The 22,435-nt window shown below is 44.3% G+C and overlaps 1 protein-coding gene across 2 annotated transcripts in view; it reads left to right on the top strand.

The window, feature by feature from the left end:
• Positions 1-22,435, top strand: part of LOC8040836 (A disintegrin and metalloproteinase with thrombospondin motifs 7) — a 75,525-nt gene that overhangs the window by 36,881 nt on the left and 16,209 nt on the right. For both annotated transcript variants that reach the window (XM_040205210.2, XM_040205209.2), the window contains exons 4-14: positions 1,902-2,077; positions 3,551-3,640; positions 4,554-4,708; positions 6,158-6,307; positions 7,598-7,744; positions 8,821-8,965; positions 10,123-10,215; positions 13,847-13,992; positions 15,572-15,635; positions 15,887-15,992; positions 20,129-20,256. In XM_040205210.2, coding sequence (XP_040061144.1) covers positions 1,902-2,077; positions 3,551-3,640; positions 4,554-4,708; positions 6,158-6,307; positions 7,598-7,744; positions 8,821-8,965; positions 10,123-10,215; positions 13,847-13,992; positions 15,572-15,635; positions 15,887-15,992; positions 20,129-20,256 — 1,400 coding nt within the window. The remainder of the gene's footprint in view (positions 1-1,901; positions 2,078-3,550; positions 3,641-4,553; positions 4,709-6,157; positions 6,308-7,597; positions 7,745-8,820; positions 8,966-10,122; positions 10,216-13,846; positions 13,993-15,571; positions 15,636-15,886; positions 15,993-20,128; positions 20,257-22,435) is intronic.

Raw genomic sequence — 22,435 nt, 5'->3', positions numbered from 1 at the left:
AAACCTTTTTACGCTTAATCATTAATAAAAAAAAGTCGGAGTGCAACAACTCTTAAATGTTTTTCTGTTGTTACTGCCTATAATCAATAACTGGCCACAAAATAAAACACCAACAAAACCATGCTTGTAATATGGTATGGTGGAATAGACTGCTTGAATTGCCAAATCTTTTACTTGGTGTTGTCAATTGACACAAATTGTTTTTATTGTTTTAGTGGGATTAGCCACAGGATAACAGCAACAATTTTATGTAAAAGAAAGTGCCTCTACAAAAACGTTTAAGCTCAATGCAGTCGTTGGTGCCAAATGGCAAACCTCGACGCACGCGTTGGCGTTAAGTGGTGAAGCTCGACGTGCGCGCCAGTGGCAAGCGGCGATGCTCGACGCGTGGGCCGATGCCAAGCGATGAAGCTCGACAGGCGTGCTGGTGTCAAGAGGCGAAGCTCAACGTGCACATTAGGGTCAAGCGACGAAGCTCAACGCCCGCACCAGTGCCTAGTGGTGAAGCTCGACGCGCACCGATGCGCGTCGAGCTTCAAGGCTCCTACGCACATTTGCATTTGAGCACGGTGCGTTCCGTAGCGACAAGGGGACGTGTTGCGTTACGAAAAGTGCTTGCGCCAAGCTTGTTCACACAGTTGCGTTGTCGCGCACTCAACTGCAGTCAAGAGCCAATAAGAACGCACGATCGTCGCTAGCGGCTCACCTATAGTCAGCAAAATCCATGGCAACATGGCGGCGCCCAACGACAGCATTGAAGTGTTCGGTTTTGGGACAATCCCGCTGGCTTCCCCGCAGCCTTGGAAAAAGCAGTCCCCACCCCTACCCAAAATGAAAAAGCAAGTTCTTCGAGCAAAGAACCGGATACGCCTCGCCAAGTGGCGCGAGTGAAGTCGTGACCCTAGTCTCCCTTGTAGGCTTCTGATTGGCTGAACGCATTGCAACGCTTCGGAAAGTTGAGCAAATCTCTACTTCCTTGTGTCGTGCTACCAAGCCTTGCGGGACGGCGCACGTCGTGCCGCAAGCAACTGCTCCTGGCCGCAAGGACGCCGCATTGCACTCAAACACATTCAAATACAAATGTGCATATTGGCCTTCACCGCTTAGCATCGGCGCATTTGCCTAGCTTTGCATTGGTGCGCGCGTCAAGCTTTGCCACTTGGCACCGGCGCGTGTGTCGAGCTTCACTGCTTGACACTGACGTGCATGTCGAGCTTTACCGCTTGGCACCGGTGCACGCGTCAAGCTTCACCACTTGGCACCGGTGCGCGCGTTGAGCTTCACCGCTTAGCACTGGCGCGCACATGAAGCTTCTTTGCTTCGCACCGGTGCGTGCGTCAAGCTTCGCCACTTAACACCGGCGCGCGCGTCGAGCATCACCGCTTGGCACCAGCTTGCACCTTGAGCTTCATTGCTTGGCACCGGTACACGCATCGAGCTTTGGTGCTTGGCACCGGTTCACGCATCGATCTTCGCCGCTTGGCGTCGAAGCACGCGTCGAGCTTCACTGCTTGGTGCGGCTTGCACATCAAGCTTCATCGCTTGGTGCTGGCACGCGTGTCGAGCTCCGCCGCTTGGTGCTGGCATGTGCGTCGAACTTCGCCACTTGGCACAGGTGCGCACATCAAGCTTCACCGCTTGGCACCAGTGCAAGTAGTTTGCACCAGTGCATTCATTAAGCTTTCCCATTTTGTTTTATACAGAGCCACACAAAATTATATGTTTCACCAAGACCAGAAGCAATATCACTAACTAAGCATCTGCATGCAGAGTAATGGGGAAAGTGGCAGCCGCTCAATGTGGTTAAATGCGGCTTACCGAAAGTGAAAAGGCGTTTCATGAAACTGCCTTGTAGGGCAGCTCTTGATGTGGTTTTTTGTTTGCCCTGTACAATCATGCAGGCACGGCTCCACATCCTAGTGTTGTACCTGATGCACCCTCTGGTGGCGGCCCTCGAGTGAAGCGGTCGGTTAGTCTGGAGCGCAATGTGGAGACACTGCTGGTGGCTGATCGCACTATGGTGGAGTACTACTCCAACGAAGACTTGCAGACCTATCTGCTCACCGTTCTCAACATGGTGGGTCAGCATGCTTGTGCCTCAAAGTTATCAGTTGCGTACCCATAAAGGCAGACTTCATGTGTACCGTATTTTCGGGGCTGGTAGTCCGCAGGCAATGAATGTCTAAAAGTTAAAATTTTACATGGTGCGTACTGCGTACAGATGTGGACGATACAGGGATTTGTTGCTTTTCTAGATTGTTTATTATGACAAGACGTGAGGGATTTTATGAATGACAGAATATGTTAGTGATCTATGTATGGTACAAGCTTCTTTTTAAGCTAATGAAGTTGGCATTTGTCAAGTTGTGCTGTGTGTGATAATTTTTTACATGCGTACGTGCACGAGGTGCAAACTATGTAAGGAAAAAATGTTTTCTTTGTACTAGATTTACTTTGGTAGACTATACACTGGGTTCAAACTTATACCAAACAATAAAATAGTAGATTTTTTTTCTGATGCTTCTCCAAAACTATGTCTGAACCCTAATTTGACCCTCTAATTAAGGAAGTGAACTTTCTGGCTTTTTGAAGCGTTCAGGATTTTTCTGATTGAGCGATGCATTTTACTGGATGTTATTAAGGGGTAACACCCAACTGAAGTTTCTAATAATAGGTAACTGAGCTACAAATATAATCTCCACTTCCCCGTAAACCAAAGTGCCTTCATCATATACATTCAGAACGACTGATGTTATTTTGTGTACCTCAACCTCAATATAACTCTTTTTTTTGTTCGTCAAGAAACTCGCTCCTCATTGCGAAATTTCGCTAGTGATATATTCTCAAGAGCAACATTTTGGCACATTTGCAAAATATTAAAGCTTGTGAATATAACCTTATTTACAGCATGAGTTCCCAATTAAACTGGGTTCCTAGGAGCCCAGGGGTTCCCAAGAGTACCCTCATGGGTTCCCCAGCTCCCAAATTTCATCGACCGTCTCTGCCCCCAAGTAAAGCGTCTTTCCTGTTTAAGCACTATTTTAAAAGATCTGAGCCACTCACTGATGCAAAATTGTCAGCCATGCAATCACTCTCTAGTATGTAAAATATTGTTTAGAGGGCCTGTAGGCTTCTGCACTGCTTTATTGTATCACTCACCAGAGAGAGAAGGGTTTCTCGGCTCTCAGTTAAGAGAGAAGGGTTACTTGGCTGTCGGTCTAGTGAGAGAGAGAGAGAGAGAATGGTTTTTGGCTGTCAGTCAAGAGAGGAAAGGGTTTCTGGGGTTGTCAGTCAAGAGAGAGATGGGTTTCTCAGCTGTCAGTCAAGAGAGAGACGGGTTTCTCAGCTGTCAGTCAAGAGAGATAAGGGTTCCTCAAGATTTGCCAGTGTGAGAGGCCATGGGTTAAGACCTGTTTATATTTTTACCAGAAACTGATGAGTTCTTACCTTCGAGGTCTCGTCATATTGACACTTTTCTCGGATGTTCACAATCTGCTTTGGTGACGCATTATTAAAAAAAATGCCACCTCTCTCCTCCTTGGTCTCTCAGGTGTCGACACTATTCCACGACGCGAGCATCGGAAACGCCATCAATGTGGTCCTGGTCAGGATGATCCTGCTTGAGCCAGAGGCTGCTCAGGTTAGTGCACACTTGTCACGACAAGCTGGACATGCATGCGATTGTAATACCTATTAGTACCGCTTAAAGTTTGCAAGGTTATCCCAAACATGCTCGACAATTGGTCAGCCACCTGAGCAACGAGCGTGAATTGAAGTGTGTTAAAAAGAAAATTAACATGGTTGATAATTAAGCCATTTGGCATATGTTGAACATGATGGAAATTAAGCAGAATTATTGTTATTATCAGTGGCGTAGCTAGGCCATTTAGTACTCGGGGCCTTTGTCTTTTGTAGCCCCCCCCCATTCACCCTCCAACCACTCAGTCAAGTAGGGGGGGTAAGGGGGTGAGAGGTGGCACCCCCCCACGCGACTGGGATGCCTTGTACCCGTGGCCCAGTGCCCCCCAGGCCCCCCCCCCCCCCCTCCATTGTTATGCTACTGGTTATTAATATAACAATAATTATGAATATTACTATTACTGCTGGGTCTGGTTCCAGAAGCCCCCCTGGCTATGATCAGACTTCATGTACCTATAAAATAACGCGGAAGTGCCCACTTTGAGCAACTTTGGAATTCTGCAAATTATATGTTAAGCGCCCATCCCCTCTAAGCACCGGCATCAGCCAAAAATACTCACCTCGTTGCGGTGGCCACAAGACCGCCAGCAGCGACGACGGGGATATCATGTGAAAATAAGTGTGCTTCCTCTGATTACGTTCACCTTGCCTTCAAAGCTCTTCATTGGTCGCCATCTTGCTTCTACCGATTTGTCCGGAGAAGCGTCCATGTCTAGATTAACCCAGTTTGCAATGAAAGTGGGGTGGGTGCTTCCCCGGTAATTTACAGAAACTGCATTTGTGATTAAAGACTATTACTGTTACAGTGACTAGATTACTAATATCATTAATAAAGAAAGCGTTTCCTCAAACAGGAGGGTCAAGTTCCACCAGCGGAGGATATCGACCAACTTCAGGTGGACGAGTCAGCGGACGGGACGCTAAAGAGCTTTTGCCGGTGGCAGCGGTTCGTGAACCCGTCCGACGAGAGTCACCCGAATCACCACGACCTAGCCATTCTTGTCACCAGGTGACTGCTGCCTTTGTGCTGTGGGAGTGGCTTTAACTTTTAACTTTAGGTGGCATTGCAGGAGACCTATGCTTTTTGTCTACACCTGGAGTCGGAGGTGTAAAAGTTAGTCCTGAAGAATAATTAAGTTCCATTTACTTGAGTTCTGATGTAATGTAGTTATAAGTAATGGATTCCTTATCGTATAAGCCATTATTGTATAAGAAAATTAGCGGGAAACATTACCCCACGAAACTTAGCAAGAAAGAGCCAAAATGGCATATCCAGATTAACGTTCCTTTGAGACATTTTCACTGGAATTGCACACTTGCCATTAACCCTATGTATTGTTTGACCCCACTATACTCTATTCGCTTCTAAACTGAGACTGCTGTGGAAGCTACTTCCTCGTTGAACCAGTCATGCGCCTCTCTTTAACCACGTCATCATGCTCCTGCCTTAGTCCCGCCCATACCCAAGCGCAGAGAGCTGGGTCAGGTGATAAGAGGGAAATGGCTGATTGATCCCGCGGGGTTGTAGCTCCCAATGCAGTCTCAGCCCAGGGGTGAATGGAGTATAGTTTGCATTCAGAATTTCTTTAATCATATTGACACATCGTTTGTTGACATTTTCAGTGATGACTGCTTGTCATTCAAGAGGAGCATTCCACTCTTGTTATATAGTCTGTTTTTGCAGCATTATGTTCTGAATATTTTTTCGTGCACTGCCGTTATAGGCCCATGACTGTTGGTAGGCACAATAAATAAATAAATTAAATAATTATGCACCAAATCAATTTCCACACTTAGGGTGAAAATTATGTGTTACAGTTATGCATTTGACTTTCTTTGATATTTGTTTAATGAAACATTACCCCCAAACACATTCAGCATAAAAAAAAAAATTACCTTTTCAAGTATTATTAGAATATATAAATTTGGAGTATGTTTTTATTGGCAGATTTACGCAGTTCTGCCTGCTGTTTTCTCGCAGGAAAAAAAAAAAACCTTTATAACGTTAAGCTTAGAATATTTTTATCTCATAGCTGGGCTATAGGTCAAATTTCAGTAAAAATGTAGGCGCCTTGTGTTTCAGAATTGAAGATGTTGTGTGGGGGTCGTATTTAAATCGGGCAATCGACGTAAAAACAAAACGCAAACTGTATTTACACTAATAAATCAATTGAATACACATCATTACACAGAAGTGTCTTGATCGGCTTCTGTCCGTCATTCGCCTCGTTCCGCTTGTGTCTCCAAACTTCTTTCTTTTCGTCGTTTTCTCGTGAGCGTCAAATTTTTTCCAATCTGCAACACCTTGTCAGTGAACTTCTACTCAAACTCTTCTTCCCGAGTGACCGTCCAAAATGGGTCAATCCCTTGCATCGCCAAGATTGTAAACCGAGTGCCCCAAGAGACTCGGGCTGCTGCACCGTCACTGACGATCAACTCCAACACGTGGTTTGCCCAGGTTCAACATGTGTGCTCCAGGCCTAGAGCTCTGCTCCACGCTGGGATTGGCTGAGGTGGCCGGCATGTGCCAGCCACAGCGGAGCTGCAACGTCAACCAGGACTCCGGCCTCACCCTTGCCTACACCATCGCCCACGAGATGGGACACAAGTGAGAAGATGCCATACGTCTTTGTAAGCTCCGAGAAATTCCCGAATGGGAGAGCATTGAACTGTTTGGTTGGGGTCACGTGGTTTGGAAAAACTCTAACAAACTTTTCCAGAAGAAAAACATTTCTAGCATATTTTTGTTGCGAGACTCTTTTGAGCGATTCTGACACATGGATTTTTGGGTTGATGTCTTGAAGCAGAAGCACATCTCGGAACGCTTCTAACTCGTAAGGTTTCTTGCAAATATTGCTTTATAATTTTTTTTTTTTTTTTTGGGTAGAGTGACTTATTTGTGACATACGTTACTATTCAAGGTCTTAAGAAATGTTTTTCTTTTAGAGTTTAATAATCCGTTAAGTGACTAACTTGCTTGTCCTAGTGACCTTATAGACTTGAATATTTGAGAAATGGAAAGGAATGCCTTTCATTAGCCATCTTTTTTGTTACAATAAGGTAGGTATGTCTTTACCATGCGACGGTGACTCTTTTCATTTAGACAGTTAATGTTGGTCATACACAGAACAAAAATTAAGATTTTCCTCCATACCCTTTAGCAGGCAAAAACGGCGATGGTCATGAAAAAAAATGAACAGTCGGTCAGCTCTGCCTGGGAAGGATGCTTCTCCTTGTGAACTTGCGTGATAGGAAAAGCCCATTGGCTCCTGGTCTGGCTGGTTACGCGCTTTAGCTTCCTCTTTTTGTAATTGAAGTGGAAGCTAGCTTCTGCGACGTGGCTTGGTCAAGATGCCAGGGTATCAAAATGTAAAAAGGTGATTTTCGGAAGTTTGTTACAGAAACAATAACATGTTAGTATTGGCTATTCTTTTCGAAAATCTGTCCAGTGAGCCCACCATTTTGGTATGTCTTTCCTTGCAAAGGACGCTCAAACCAAATACAACAATTCTGTTCTGCATTTCCTTTTGCATGCAGTTGCACGTTTTTACATAAAAAAAAAACAGATACCAAACCTAGCTACTCCATTTTGTCAAATGGATTTCTCTCAAACAAACAATTTCTGCTGTGGTGCATTCTGCACACACATAACTGCTGCTGTTATCTCATTCCTTTAAAGTATTTGATGGGATTTCCAAGCCAGGCGATTTCTCGAGCTGGTCATAGTTTGCAATTGACTTTTCTGGAAACGCTCAGATTTTGAGACGATGGATGGATTAATATGGCTGAAACCTTCAAATCAGCCGGGAGCTTCTGCTACAAATAGCCCTTGTGAATGACATAGGCGTTTCCCGTGTGCCGGCATGCATGACAGGCGGTCCGTGTTTTCTCTCTACAGTTTTGGGATGAGCCACGATGGTCCGCACAACGGCTGCCAGGCACCGGCCGGTCTCCGCCAGCACGTGATGGCCCCTCACCTGAGCTCGGACCCGTCGCCGCTGGTTTGGTCCAATTGCAGCCGTGAGGAGATCACCAGGTTTCTTGAGTACGTCGGACAGAGAACCATGTTTGGAGGCTTCCATATATATATGGTTCGTTCAGTCAATTGCTCGTCTAGAAACATCTGTATTTATCGATCATCCCATCGATTGGCTCAGTTGGGAGGCTTTTGTGTATACTGATCATTCAATCAATTGGCTCGATGGAAAGGAAGCTTTGGAAGGCTTTGTGTTTAATGATTGGTCTACAGATCACTTTTGACAGTTTGTCCTTTATTGGAAGGGCTAGAAATCATGCACAATGCCATGCAGCTACGAAAGACGGGGTCAAAGTGGCTATCCTATGCATGGCACCAAGAATTGATGGTCGTCATCATATCTAGTTTTAGACTTGCATATTCAGCCGTTGTTTAGTGTGATTGGAACTTTTCACTTTACTTTTGAAGGTGGTCTCTTGGTTTGAGACTCAACCTTGATGCATGCTGCAGCAAAGTGCAGAGCTCTGCTGCATCTTTTCTTATCTCTGAGCATAGTGGAGGCTACGGTTGCAAGGTCATAACTCTGTGCTCTAGTTTGTAGTATACACCAACATGCGACCTTGATGCCAAACTGCTGCGGTGGTGCTATTGTCGGCACGGCGCGTGCGCAGATGTTCACTTCATACAAATCTGGTCTCCGTGCAAGCACAGCACCCACACCTGGCGTGGGCAAATGCAATTTGTTTGCAAACAATGTGCCAATTGATAGAAGAAGCTACCAAATTAATATAGTGAACGAATATTGGATTGCAGTATTGACAATTCTTGCACACCTGACTAAAGTGAACATTGGTGGAGAATTATTAGGATGCCAGACCACAGGGCTGCTCGTCCTTGCTGCAAGTTGAGCTGAATGTGGCTCTGTTTTCTCCAATGTCTTCTCAGACTGCTACTGAAAATATAAAACAAACACAACAAGGTAACGTGGACAATTTCTTTATTATAAGAATCAAGGATTTTTTCTTAACAGTATTTAGCAAAATCCAGGAAATCTTTTCATGTACCCCTGGACTATATGGTCTTCAATGTTGCGAGAAAATAGCGAGCTTTGTTTCGTTTTCTGCGACATGTTTGCATCTGCGCAGTCGCGACTGGGGCAGTTGCCTGGATGACGAACCGCGAGCGCACCAGTTCACATTCCCCCTGCTTCCACCGGGAGCAATGTACGACGCCGACCACCAGTGCAGACTGCAGTACGGCCCCGCTGCAGAGCACTGCGATGGCATTGAGGTGAGAGCTTGTTCGTTGCATTCCCGCGTCATCATTACCTTCATCATCATCATCAGATCATCACCATAGTGTCTTTATTTTTGATCCTATAAATGAAGGGCTTTCAAACTTTTTAATCTTGGGGAACCTCTATTTGCCTAAATGGCAAATAAAGAGCCCCTCCTGGTGGCAGGATTAATTCAATAAAGCGGTTGAGTAGCCCACAGGCCTGCATGAGTGCATGTGACTCAGATCTGCTAAAATTGTGTTCAGTCTAAAAAGAAAATTGATGGCGGAGGAAAATATGTAGAAACCGTAGGTGTGGTTATCTATATTAGCCTTTATCTTTGCACATATGGACAGGTGTTCGGTTCCCCACTAAATTTAGCGGGGAACCTGAATTGGTGCATAGGTCAAGGGACATAAATTTTCTGCCAAGTTTAGCTGGAAGCCTGATTCCACTAAATTTAGCAGGGAACCTATATTGGTGCAGAATTCACAAGAAGTCAACCTTTTGCTAAATTTAGCGACGAACCTGAATTAGTGCATACGTCACGTGAAGTCAATTTTTCCTCTAAATGTAGCAGGGAACCTAAACTGGATATAGGTCACGTGAAGTCAATTTTTTTGCTAAATTTAGCAGGCAAACTGAATTCGTCAATTTTTCCGCAAAATTTAGCAACCTGGATTGGTGCATAGGTCACGTGACGTCAATTTTTCCCTAAGTTTAGCGGGGAACCTGAATTGATGCATTGGCCACGTGAAGTCAATTTTCTGCTATATTTAACGGAAAATTGACTACATTAGAGGCGACATACATAGACAGAAAACTGAGGTGAGTAACTTAATAATGCTATCGCATTAAAAAAAAACCGCTTTAGTTAGGGGAAGAAACAGCTAGATTTAAGACCTTGGAAAACCAATGAGAATTAGTTTGAGGAACTCATGAGGGTGCTTTGGGGAACCCAAGAGGGACCCTTGAGGGGTGCTTTGAGGAACCCCTGAGGAACCTATGAGGGGTGCTTTGAAGAATTCCTGAAGGACTCCTGAGGGTCCCATGAGGGATGTTTTGAGGAACCCCTAAGGAACCCATGAGTAGTGCTTTGAGGAATTGCCTAGCAACCCATGAGGAATGCTTGTGGGTGGGGTCACATGACAGCAGTTTGCGCTCGTGCCAGGAAGTGTGCCGGACGCTGTGGTGCCGCCTGGGGAGCAAGTGCGTCACCAAGATGGAGCCTGCTGCTCAGGGGACCGTCTGCGACAAGAACAAGGTACAGCCACTGCCTATACTGTCCTTAGATTACTTGTTTGGGTGTGAGGCGCTGGCCTATGGATCTCCGGCCGGTACAGCGTTGGGTTCAACAGCTGGTCTGAAGCCTGATAGAATATTCGTTGGAGTGTAGTCAGAAATAAAGGGGCAGAGAAAGAATGGTTTGAGGTGATATTAAAATACATTAAAGTAAACACATATTAAACAGTTCACACGATTTGACATACATTTCTGATGTAATTCTGATAGTTTGTGTCATTCCGTCCATTTTTCTGACACTGAAACAAGCCAAGTTTTGTTTCTGTAGAAAAAGAAAAGGGCTTCTATACTTTGGCAATAAATTCCTTTGATTTGATGCTACTAAATTATTTATTTCAAAGCAGCATTGGTAGCATCTTTCAGAGTTCTTGATGTTTATGCTAAGTGATTTTTGTATGAATGCTTCATTCTATTTTATTTAATGAAGAGTTTTTGGCAACATCTCACCAACAAATATGTATATGGGAAATTTTTTTGTCATATAGTTTAAGGGGAAGGGATGGCATCTGAAATCTTTCTGGTTGTTTTGCTTCTTTTGTGTGCCATGGTTCACATGCATTCTTTTTCCAAATTGGCTTCCCGCCCTCCCTACCTTTCTGTAATGATTCTTGTGCGTCCCTTAAAAGGACATGGACGTCACAAAACATTTCCCCCAAAAGTGAAAATAAATTTTTAGTGCAATATTTTTGTAGCGAGACTCGTTTGAGCAATTCCAAAGCATATATGTGCTTCCATCTTGGTGTTGATGTATTGAAACAGAAGCAAGTTTAGAAATTCTTCTTAACTCAGTACACATCTTTCAACATATTGTGCTTCTTTTCTTTTGGTGGGGCGGGGGGGGGGTGGGGCAAAGTTAATTTTTTTAGGTATCTGTCTTATTTAGGCCCTTAGAAAAATCCCGCTATTCAGCTTTGTGAAGATGCAGCTGAAGCTAAAGTGCTTTAGGTTAGGGGAGCGGAAAGTGGGGGGGGGGGGATGTAGAGTTCGAGAGAAAAAAAGCGCGTAAGGGTGCCGCTGTTGTCGGGGCTAACACGAACAAGAATTGGACACAATGGTTCATGCCACAAAGGAATTTCACATGGGTCACTAGTATTTGCAACTTTCAGCGATGAAGGGGAATGAATGAAGGAGAATTGCGTTCCCTAGTTCATGGATGATTGACTTCAGTATAAGAACGCTTGTGCTTGCTTACACTTTCCTGATATAAACGTTTGAGATAAGGCTCTAGTTTCTCGCGTATTTAACAAAATGAGTATTACTTACGCACAGAGACCAAACCCCACACAGCTGTTCTGTGTCACTCATCCAGATGACATCCAATTTGATTGCTGCATGCCAGTGCACCCTTATAGACTGTTCTACTAGTGTGAGACGGGAGACAGAAATGAGCCTTTACGTTTGGACAGTTCCGGCAATACAGTCCACTGGAACTGCCCAAATGATGAGAATGGCATGTACCCTTTTTCTTTTCAACTTCACCAAATCGGTTGAAATGCCTATGGGGGATGGTCACTTTGCCTACTATTATGATGGGGCGCGTGTCCTTTCCCTCGGAGCCATATATGGGGAGGGTTTGGCCAGTTTATGATCTTGCTGCAGTAACACCCCCCTCCTGAGTGAGCCAATCGGCCCGCGGCGCAGAGCGAGAGGCGTGAGCACATGCTCATGAATTCCCTGCTACTTGCAGCTGAGCGGGGAAAGCCGCCATTTTCATTCATTTGCCCGATGGAATGCATGGGATCGGCATCTAAATTTCGGTTACTTCCTTTATATCGCTGACCCTGGCAAGAGAATGATATACTGTTATTCCTCGGTTGTTTAAAAAGCTAACAAATGAAGTTTTCTCGATGTCTGACCTCAAACTTTTATTCGGGCAAAAAAGAAGTCAGCCCATAGCAGACGACGCATAGCTTCAACAGTTCCCTGTACGGAAAGCGTGTTGCGTCAGAATGGCACTCGTCTCTTCTTTGCTCCCTTCTTTCTCTCGCCCCTTCGGCGCTCTCCTCCCTCTCATCCACTTTTCTCCTCCCCAGCACCTTCGCCGCCACACCCACTGGCCAGACTCTCCCAATATACGACTCTGCTTTCCCTCTTTTACTCGAATGATTCCATTGAAATGACTGGATGTATGTAGATGGCACTGCAGTCAAACAATATGGCGCCATGCATCCAGGGCTTTTAGTGGAATGGTGTGAGCTGTGAAAGTTGCAAATATACAGTGGAGCCCAGTTATATCACACCCGGGTATTTCGAATTATTGTTTATATCAAACAGTCCTAACATCCTCTTGAAAATCACATGTAATAGTATAGGAGCATTGTCCTTTTGTATCCAACTCCCATGGTGGGACACTCATTATAGCGAACTGAGCACAGCCGCCGGTCGCTTCTCCCGCGGTCGGATTGCGCCGGCTGCGAGCACATAGCTCGCGGGGCGGGGCTGGCAGACCGCCAAGCCAGCATATGCAGCAAAAAAGCAATTGTAAAAAAAAAAAAAACTGAAAAAATTGAGGAAAAAAAAGTGGAGGATGCCAAAAGTAAGGGGAAGGGCACGCGCACACGTAGAGAGAGCAGGGAGTGTTGGCTGTTGTAATGGCAGTGTGTGTTCTTCCCCTGAACACCGTTGTCGCTACGCGACTCCTCAAAGGGGGACCTGCAAAAATATTCTTTCGCCTGGCGGAAAGTCCTCCTCGGGCTCTTTTTTCCCCTTCCCTCTTGTCTAATTGCTTGGCGAGGAGGGGGAAGGTCGACTTTTGTATCGGCTTCTTCTGAGAGGATAAGCAGGATTTCTGGCCCCTCGCGAAGTCTAGCCCTCCAGATGGATGTTTTATGAAGCTGGAAGGCTTCGCCCTGGCAGTCACCCATTTGAGCTGTCAAAATTGTTTGGCTGTAGCCTGTGGCAAAGCAAGCACTTACTGGAAAGCTACTTTTCATGCTTATTATCGGTTTCTCAAATGAGGAGTGCAGAACGCATGCGCGAGATGTGGTAAGTAAAATAAGCAAAAAAAAATAAAGTCTTCGTCAAGTCGAGTGTGCTGACAACAACGTTTGAGCACAATCACACTTTTAAAGTCTTATTTTTGTTTACCCTTTTCTTTTGCAGCTTCGGCTTTGGCGTTTTTTTTTTTTGCCTTTCTTTTTTTGCTGCTTGAATTTAGTGAGGTTTTTTGTTGCTTAACTTTATTCTATGGATCGAGCTTTTTTTTTGAGGCTTGCTTTTTCCTTTTTTTTTTTTCATTTTTAAAATTATTTTTGTGTTTTGTTGCCGGTGCTGTCATGGCCAAACACCATCGCGTAAACGCCGCGGTGTTTGTGGTCTTCACCAACTAAGCTCAACTGTACTTAGTGGCTCTTAGATGCTCTATTTGGTAAGGTCCCGTTCGTTGCGCCCTTTGGTATTAGCAAAGACGTGCAGAAATTTCAACTGGAGCTTAAGTTAACAAATTTTTGTTTATCAAATTATCAATATATCGAACTATTTTACAATCTCCTTTGAATTCGATATATCCGGGTTCGTATGTACAGTCATTGCATTGAAAGATGTGTCGCACGGATGTTTCCGGCAAAGTCATGAATGTAGACCATGGCGCGCAGTGGTGCTACCTGGGCGAGTGCACTGAGATGGGCGAGCGGCCGGAAGCCATCGACGGACACTGGGGCCCCTGGTCCAACTGGTCCGATTGCTCGCGTAGCTGTGGAGCAGGCGTCATGTCCTCGGAGCGGCACTGTGACCACCCTAGGTTTGCGACACGCTTTGCCATCTTTTAAATTGATAGCCCTGCATGGACCTTGATTGTTCATGTTGGTCTTGGTTGCACTGTAGTCACGAGAGAGTACCAGCAATGACAGGACAGGATGTTATTGGCCAATGGCCAATAAGGTCCTGGCATGTGCAACCAACGGGGGGGGGGGGGGGGAGGGGGGGGTGTTAGCAGTGCACTAACACTCTCCTATCTCCCCCCCCTCCCCCACTGCTGCATAGGAAGGGTAGGGACTGCATATCAAATTAGGATAATTTAGTACCATATTTTCTGGACTACAGTCCGCGCCTGGTGTATAGTCCAAGGGTGCAAAATTCAGTTGAAAATGAAAAGCTTTTCCTTTAAATAGTTTGCGCTCGGTGCACCTTGTGCATATTCCATGCACCTTGAAAAATGCCTGCTTTATTAGAGCGTGAACAAGCTTGCATCATACAGAAATCAATGTTAACATAATCTCTCATTCACAAAAGCCATCACGTCTCATCATCATGAACAGTAATGAAGAAACATCCCTGTATAGTCCACACCGCATAAAATTTCAACTTTTAAAAATGCATAATTCAGGAACTACAGTCCAGATAATATGGTGTGCGTGGAGAGCATTTCAGAGTCAAATTGTATGGACGGTGGCATTTCAAAGAAATGATGCAATGCCCCTAAACAAGAGGTTCATGAATAATGAACAAAAAAAGTCTTTTATGCATTCACAATTCCTTCACCACGTGCCACATTGCGCATCATTTTGATAAACAGTGCTGCTTGTTGGAAATCTCATCTAGTGCTGTCACTACCTAGTACATTGCTTGTGATGGAATGTCTAAACCAAGCAATTTTTTTAAGGGGAAGTTGTTTAAAACATGGCCTCCTGACTATGTTTGAGATATGAAAGGCATGAAAGGCAGTTTGAAGCGAAGAGTGGTTTTGGTCGAATATTTTCTAATCAAATATCAAATAGTTTGTCTTTCACTACCGTGCATCATGCTTAAATGGAAATTCAGCTGAACTCGTGAAGGTTTTTTCTCAACCTTCCATTAGCCCACTTTAAGCTCAGTTAATTTTAATAAAACCCTATGAACATTGGCATATGAACGACAGATTTGTCGCAGCTATCCTAATCAATGGATATTTATGCCTGCTTGCTAGATGCAAATATGAAAATATAGTATTCTTCTATTTCAAATTTGGCACAAAAAAAAAAAACGTAAAAATACAAACAACCATGAATGAGGAACGTGGATTGTTGAGGCATCGCTGCCTAAAACTTGGCCCCGCCGCGATTACAAAAGAGTATTGCTTTGCGGGGAAGCAACTCCCATGGAGCCCACGAGCTCCACGGGTATTGCTTTCCTGCAGTACACAGCTGCTTGTTGAGAATCGCTATCAGCATAGCTGACCTGCCACGATCAACACTTCGAAAAGTATGAATACCTCAGTTTACCTCAAAGCGAATACTATTGAATATCCTAGCTATTATTCGAAACTACCTACTTTTGAAAACTCAGAATATTTGCCTACCACTACAAAGGATGACGCTGAAAGTGATGTTCCGCTCACGCAGGCCAGCATATGGGGGCCGCTACTGCATCGGCGAGAGGAAGCGCTACCGAATGTGCAACACGCAGGTACGGTTTCTGTTTGTCTCATTTCATTTGAGTCAGTGTTATGAAGAACAAAGAGAGTGTCAATAAGTATGTTTTCTGCACAACTTGTACTTCCCTTGTGCTCTTCTGCATGGTATCTCCTCTCTTCCTTCCAAACAGAAATTATAATAAGATAGGTTTATGATTTACTTGAGGAAGTTCCCAAGGTGGAAAAGGTAGATACAACAATTAATTGACTTCTACCTGAATTAAGATGGCAGTTTTTTTTTCAGAGCTGTGCTGAAGATGCCCCCAGTTTCCGTGCTGTACAGTGCAGCCAGTTCAACAATGTGCCTTACAAGGGTGAACTGTTCAACTGGTCTCCAGTATCCAGTCCTGGTAGGTATAAAATAACAATAATGCTCTGACAACTAAGTCAGAGCACTTACCTTTTGATATATGCAATCCTAAAGGCATCTAAAATGAGTTGAAACTCATTGAAATCCCCTAAACTGATTGTGTCTATTAGACAGTAATAAACTTGGATATGCTGTTGTATTTGACTTGTCAACACTAAAAAACTAAACGTACGATGAGTATGCAAAGGCATGAAATTGTACACTTGGAAGCTATCGGACACCTTGATTCACAAGGAAGTGAGTACATTCACATTTGTGGTGAAAGTGCTTGAAGAAGGCTAGGGGGAACAGAACAAGGACATACCATACTTGGAAGGAAATGGGAAGGTGCGAAATAGCAGGGTCAAAGCTGGGATGTGCAACCACAAGACGCAGACTTTGCATTCAACTCCCGCTGGAGCACTAGCCTTTGGCAGAGCTTTCTTTAACGATTGCTATGCACAACAATGTTCGTGCAATTGAGGCACAAAATATCTATGAACTTAATCTGTGCAACAACACTGTGAAGCAACCATGACATATTAAAGAGGAACTTGTAGTTGGGCTAGTTGGTGAACTTTATGAAGCATGGTGTGAGGCACAAAAGCAATGGACACAAGGCAAATGTATCTTCTTCCTTCTGTCTATTTTTTTTGTGCCTTACACCATGCTTCATAACATGACATATTATGTGTTACCCCTACCTTTACCTCTAGTGTGGGAAGGGGGCAAACATTTCTATGTCTTTTAGATTATGGTATTAACAGATTTAATTATTTTTATGCACGGATGGACGGGAAATACACGGATGGGCGGATGAACACAGAGAGGAATGGACAAACTTTTGGGATTGGGGGGTAGCGTTAAAAAGCATTTAATGCTTTAATACCTTTTTGATGTCCTTTAAAATGATGAAAGAGTGATTACCAAACTATACCAAGCCAAAAATAAACCGCCACACTTGCTAAATACAGGAAAAATACCTTCAGACTGCTTTCATGCTGACTATTTGGGCACTTGACCACTCAATCTCCAGATATTGCTGCGAGCGCAGCTGACAAAGTAGGTAGCGTGCTCGTGGCCTAACGGTTATCGCGCGTGCCTTCCACGCAGAAAACCAGAGTTCAATTCCAGCCAATGGACTGTCCTTTTATTTACTCTTTCAACTTGTCCTTCTCGTAAGTTCGAGAACATTTTCGTCTGATTGAGTTCTGAATGTTCTACGCATCGAAAGTTCTACACCAAATGATCCAGAAACCTGCGAGGGTACATAAGGGACTTCGCAGGGCGAGCGGAGCCAGTTTCGCCCCAGCGTTCGACTCTGCTCTTTCGCCGACTTCGACGCCTGCGATGCTCTGCTGTTATCTTTTGTTTCCTTTCTAGTTTTGGGCAAAAGTTCGCCCCCATTAAACGTTTCAATTTCTCCAGTTATTCTTTGTTTCTTTGCCTGTTCATTCGTGACAATATTTTTAAACTAGCACAAACAATGCGCACTATGCATTTCTGAAATTCACCTCTATTTACCCTTTAGCAATGGTTGAATGGCTAAAAGGGGCACTGACACCCCAAAGGTTGTATTTTTTTTTACTGTCTAAAACGATGCAAATCGTAGTCATAGACATGGGGAAAAAAAGACGCATCGCAAAAAAAAAAGAACATTTCTATGTGTGCACACTCCTTTTTATTTTTGCCGTTTTTCTGTCACGCTCCTCGCCTCCTCGCTTATTTTGATTGGTGATGTCAAAAATCATGAAATTTAGAAGCTTCGTAGGCGACATTTCTATAACATTTAATAACGGCAATCGTAAAACATGTTTATCAACGCAATTGCGAACGCACTTCGGCCCTTCTTTTTGAAATACCAAAAATCAGAGTCCGGTGTGATGTCGCCTCCTGGATTTGTATCCTCCCTCGGAAAAGTTGGCAGCGCTCGAGCAGAGGATGATTGGTGAGTCGGAGAACCAGACGAAGAAACTGGATTTTCCTGGTCTGCCGGCGCCCTTCTCTCCCGCTCCTCACCTCCTCGCTTCGGGTCGCGGTGGCAACAGCACGGAGGCGTGAAAGAAAGTCGACTTATAGGAAACCGCAAAATTTGACGTCACTGCACTGGCCCGGATTGTGCGGGTATTTCGGTTCGGCATTTGGAAATTGTTTTTTTTACTTCACGAATACTGAATCCCCAAGTTTCGAATTTTGAGGGTAATGTCCCGGCATCGTTTTCAATCGTTTCAGATAATTTAAAAAAATTATTTTGATGTGTCAGTGCCTCTTTAAAGGGACACTGACAACCCCCAAAAGTTTTTGTTTTATTTTTTTGCCTGGTGATTCATTATGGTATCAGAAGACTACCTAGGTCCCAATCAGGGATAGGCAGTATTTCAAATACAAGTATTTGAAATACATATTTTAAATACTTTGTGTATTTTGCATTTGTATTTAATTACAAATTGGGTAATGTATTTGACGTGTGTATTTAAATACTAAAACATGGGTATTTCAAATACAATTGTAATTAAATACAATTTTGTGGGCGAAAATACAGCCCTCAAATTCATTGTCACGACTCATTTTGCTCATCCTAAGACGTGTCCAAAGCTGCTCTTTCTTCATCTCAATGCCAACGGCAACAACAAACCAAGAAACTCTTCATCTCTTCATAAACCAGTCCTGCGGCAGTTCGCGTCTCGCTCACCGCAGGCGCCCGGGCACACCGGGCGCCCGCGGCACTTGCCTCTATTACGTTAAATAAATGTTATTGCCAAAGTTACAATTCTTGTTTTTATGCATGTAGTTGTAAGATATAGCCTCCATCCTTTATTCGGCCATGGGGCTTTTTTTCTTTTTCTACTCCGGCTTTATTTTAAAGGCACTGTCCAGAGCAAGAAGAAAACTACGTTCTGCACCGAATGCAGTGTCTCTCAATCAAGCACAAGCGTTTAGTGACCGTGTGATTGCGGTGCTAGTCCAGGGCAACAATAGTGACGAAATCGACGCTCACAGGCAGACTGGCTAAATAAGTGCCGGTGACAACTTGTGATGCTTTCCAGCCTGATTTCCATCCATATTTTTTGTCTGCCACATTCTAAATGCGCGGGTCGTCAGATTTCGTAACTGGTACGAGTTGCAACAATAAAAAAATGTCTGGCTAGTGCTGCGCGTCTTGGTCATCTCGGTTCTTTGTTGGTCTATACCAAAATGTAATCGACAAAAAAAGCTGCTTGAACCTCTGTACTTTTTTCACCTATTACGTCCAAGCTGATTACATTTCTTTGTGATTATATTTCTATTACGTTACTAGAGCCTCGCACACAAACTCCCAAGTGTGCGACGCAAAATTAAAATGAGATAACCAGAAACCCGTTGCAGGTGCCCTCAAGTCGCTAACGCAAATTTAGAAGAATGTATTCGGAAAAGTATTTGGAGGAGACCAAATACATTTGGTTGTATTTGTGTCTTGTTGTAATTAAATACATTTTCGACGAAGTATTTTGTATTTGTATTTCGATACATGCATGTATTTTGCCCATCCCTGGTTCCAATCAATATTTTGCTGAAACATCAGATATATTTTTAATAAAGTAAAAAAAACAAAAAAACACAACTGTTCGGATTAGAAATTGAAACTGGAATGGGGAGGAAGAAGAAATATAGAGGAGGAGAGAGTTGGTGGAAGGCACGTGGCTGTGCAACCTTTTTTTCTTCAATCAACATATTCGCAGCTTTTTAGAAGCAACAGAAAAATGGGTATCACATTTCTTTTCTATTTTTAATATATAGTATATGCTTTCGATGATCCACAACTTTGATTATATTTGGTGGTTGTGTCTAAACCGTAGAAAATGGCACGTGGCACGTGACCATGGAAAAGAAAGTGAGCGCGACTCAAACCGGCCAGTTCTCAATCAGTGGTTTTCAGGCGGAAAGAATATGAACTTTAAGCTGCAAATTGTGTTCTAGACAGTTGGGCTTTCGTATGTGAGGTACTAATAAAAACCTTGGCGAGCACAAACACCCTGTCAGTGTCCCTTTAACAGCTGAAAGCCCTCGACGACTAGATGTGGCTCACATTGTAACATAATGTTGTTTCATGTAGATGTGTGCCTCTCAACACTTTCTTTGTTTCTGTCTCTATTATAGCTACCCCTTGTCAGCTCCACTGTAAGCCAGATGGCAAGTTCTTCTCACTGATGCTGAAGGAGTCTGTGACGGACGGAACACCATGCAGCCCTGGGGCAAGAGATGTGTGCATCAATGGAAAGTGCAGGGTATGCATTGCCTTGTGCAGTTGTGAAGGATCTGCACTAACTTTTGGCAGTTCGAACAGTTGTATATCGGTTGAGAGAATGTTTGTCATGTGAAGCCAAACCTCATAATTTGGAATCTACTCATTGTTCGGGGTCAGTTCAACGGGTGGTTAGATCGATATAAGTCAGGTTAGGCCTGCCTAAGCCTAATGCGCCTCAAGTTGAGCCTAACCTACCAGCTGTTATGCCTTGGTAAGTTAGGCTAGGTTCACCTGCTGAATGAACCTATGACCTTATATGAGGAATCCTCTCGTTCCATATATGTATATAACAGTTTATACTTCCAGTGCATGTACTGCTCAGTGATAGAAGTGCCTAGTCATAAAACCTGTGTTCGAAGTCTTAATGTCAGTCCAATCTGCAACTGGTTGCATGGAAGAAAGTACTTCTTGAGGGTGCTTACCCACTGAATACAGTAGACTCTCATTCTTTCAAACTCCGAAAAACCACCAATTTTTTTTTTTAATTATCGGAAGTTTGAATTATTAGAAATTTCATAAGCAGCTATGCCACACATGAAACATTGGTGCAATGTATGACATACCGTAAAGTTCCAAGAGAACACCCACCCGAACTACGAAGATATCAAGTAAAAAAATATGGGATGAGCAAACTTTTGAGTCAAGTGCCAAAAACTACAAAAAAAGTGGCTGCATTTGGGAGATCGGCGAGACATCCGCGTTATTCCTTAATCGTCATAGCTGAAACCATCAAAAGATGCATTGCTGTCAAAGACGAGTTTCTGCACTTTGTCCACCATGCTCTCCCAAGCTTTGAATCCCATCGCTGGTTCGCTGCGCGCTCGAAGGACATTGCTACTTGCGCGACGGCTTCTTGAGGTTCCCCTTGATGGTGCACGGCGGCTCCTTCCCGTAAGGAGAGGACCAACAATTCTTGAGGGCATCTTTGAAAGGTTTCATCGAGCATATGTCTGCTGGTTAAAGGATAGACATGCACCTGCCAGGAATAAAGACGACGTCAGTTTCCTTTCCGTAGAGGGCCTCCCGCGCTGCCATTGTCTTGTGAATGGGCACCTGGTCCAGGACCAGCGACTGCCTCACATCGTCTTTGTTGGCACCCCACACCCTCGGCACCCATTCGAGGAAGATCGGCGTGGTCATCCACCCGCTCCTTGAACAGGTTACTCACACGTTTTCTGAAAGGAGCTGAGATTCAGTTTCGTTCCAAACTCCAGCAAAGCCAAGTACACCAAAAGCAGCAGCGGCCACCAACACGAAAGCATGGCTGGATTGAAAACAAAAATGGCAACAAACACGTGTAGCACCTTGTACTAGAAACTCATCAGAACATGCAGAAGACGCTTTCCGTGTCATTCAAAAAGCGGAACTGCTCTACAAGCTGTTTTTTCTTTCTTTTGTGAAAGACTGGATTGCATAAACTTTTTTTTATGGTGAAGTTTGTTTGGATAATGAAAACCAGAAGTAACGCAGAATTTACGTGGAAATTGAGACAATACCTGGAATCTGGAGTGCGAACAGTGCCCTTGGAGGGATCCGGCCCGTCGGTTCCTCGAACACAACAAGAGCCGGGAGTTTGATGCCCGCAGCTGTTGCACAGAGTATGAGCATCAGTCCACGACGGGCACAGCCTGTGTTCACGACGCGGATGCTGGATTCACCGGCAACATTGTCTGTCTGCTTGGCTGGGCAGTCCATGCGTACCGTGGTCTGGTCCATGCTGCCGATACTAAAGTTGGAGTAGTGGTGCTCCAGGCGCAGGCTTCCCACAACCTTCAGAAAGGGAGAGATGGCGTCAGCATAGTCAGCCGGTAGATTCCTGCTCTCGTTTGTCCCCACTTGCATTGAAACATTGAAGCAGGCTTTCCAGCGGGCCAGGTAGTGGCTTGAAGCTTTGAAGTTGCCCTGGTTCATTTTAACTGCCAGCTTGCCTGTGTGCTCTTGAGGGAGGTAGTTGCTCACCGTTCGCCCCGCTGCCTGCTCGGTATCAAAGACATCTACGAGTGCTTCGTCGAGCTTTTTGCTGAAGACCGGTTGTCCGTTGTTGAAGGCTGTTTTGAATTTGTTTTTGCCATGGCACAGCTGCAGAAGGGACTGGTAGTTGGTGTGCCACTCGCAAACATGTTTCCTGTTTAGCTCAAAATGTCTTGGAGTTTTGCTGA

This window comes from Ixodes scapularis, unplaced genomic scaffold (genome assembly GCF_016920785.2).
Source record: "Ixodes scapularis isolate PalLabHiFi unplaced genomic scaffold, ASM1692078v2 PGA_scaffold11__112_contigs__length_91849675, whole genome shotgun sequence".
In the NCBI taxonomy this organism is placed as follows: Eukaryota; Metazoa; Arthropoda; class Arachnida; order Ixodida; family Ixodidae; genus Ixodes; species Ixodes scapularis.
Note: the sequence above shows the minus strand (reverse complement) of the source record. Positions and strands in the feature narration are given on the sequence as shown.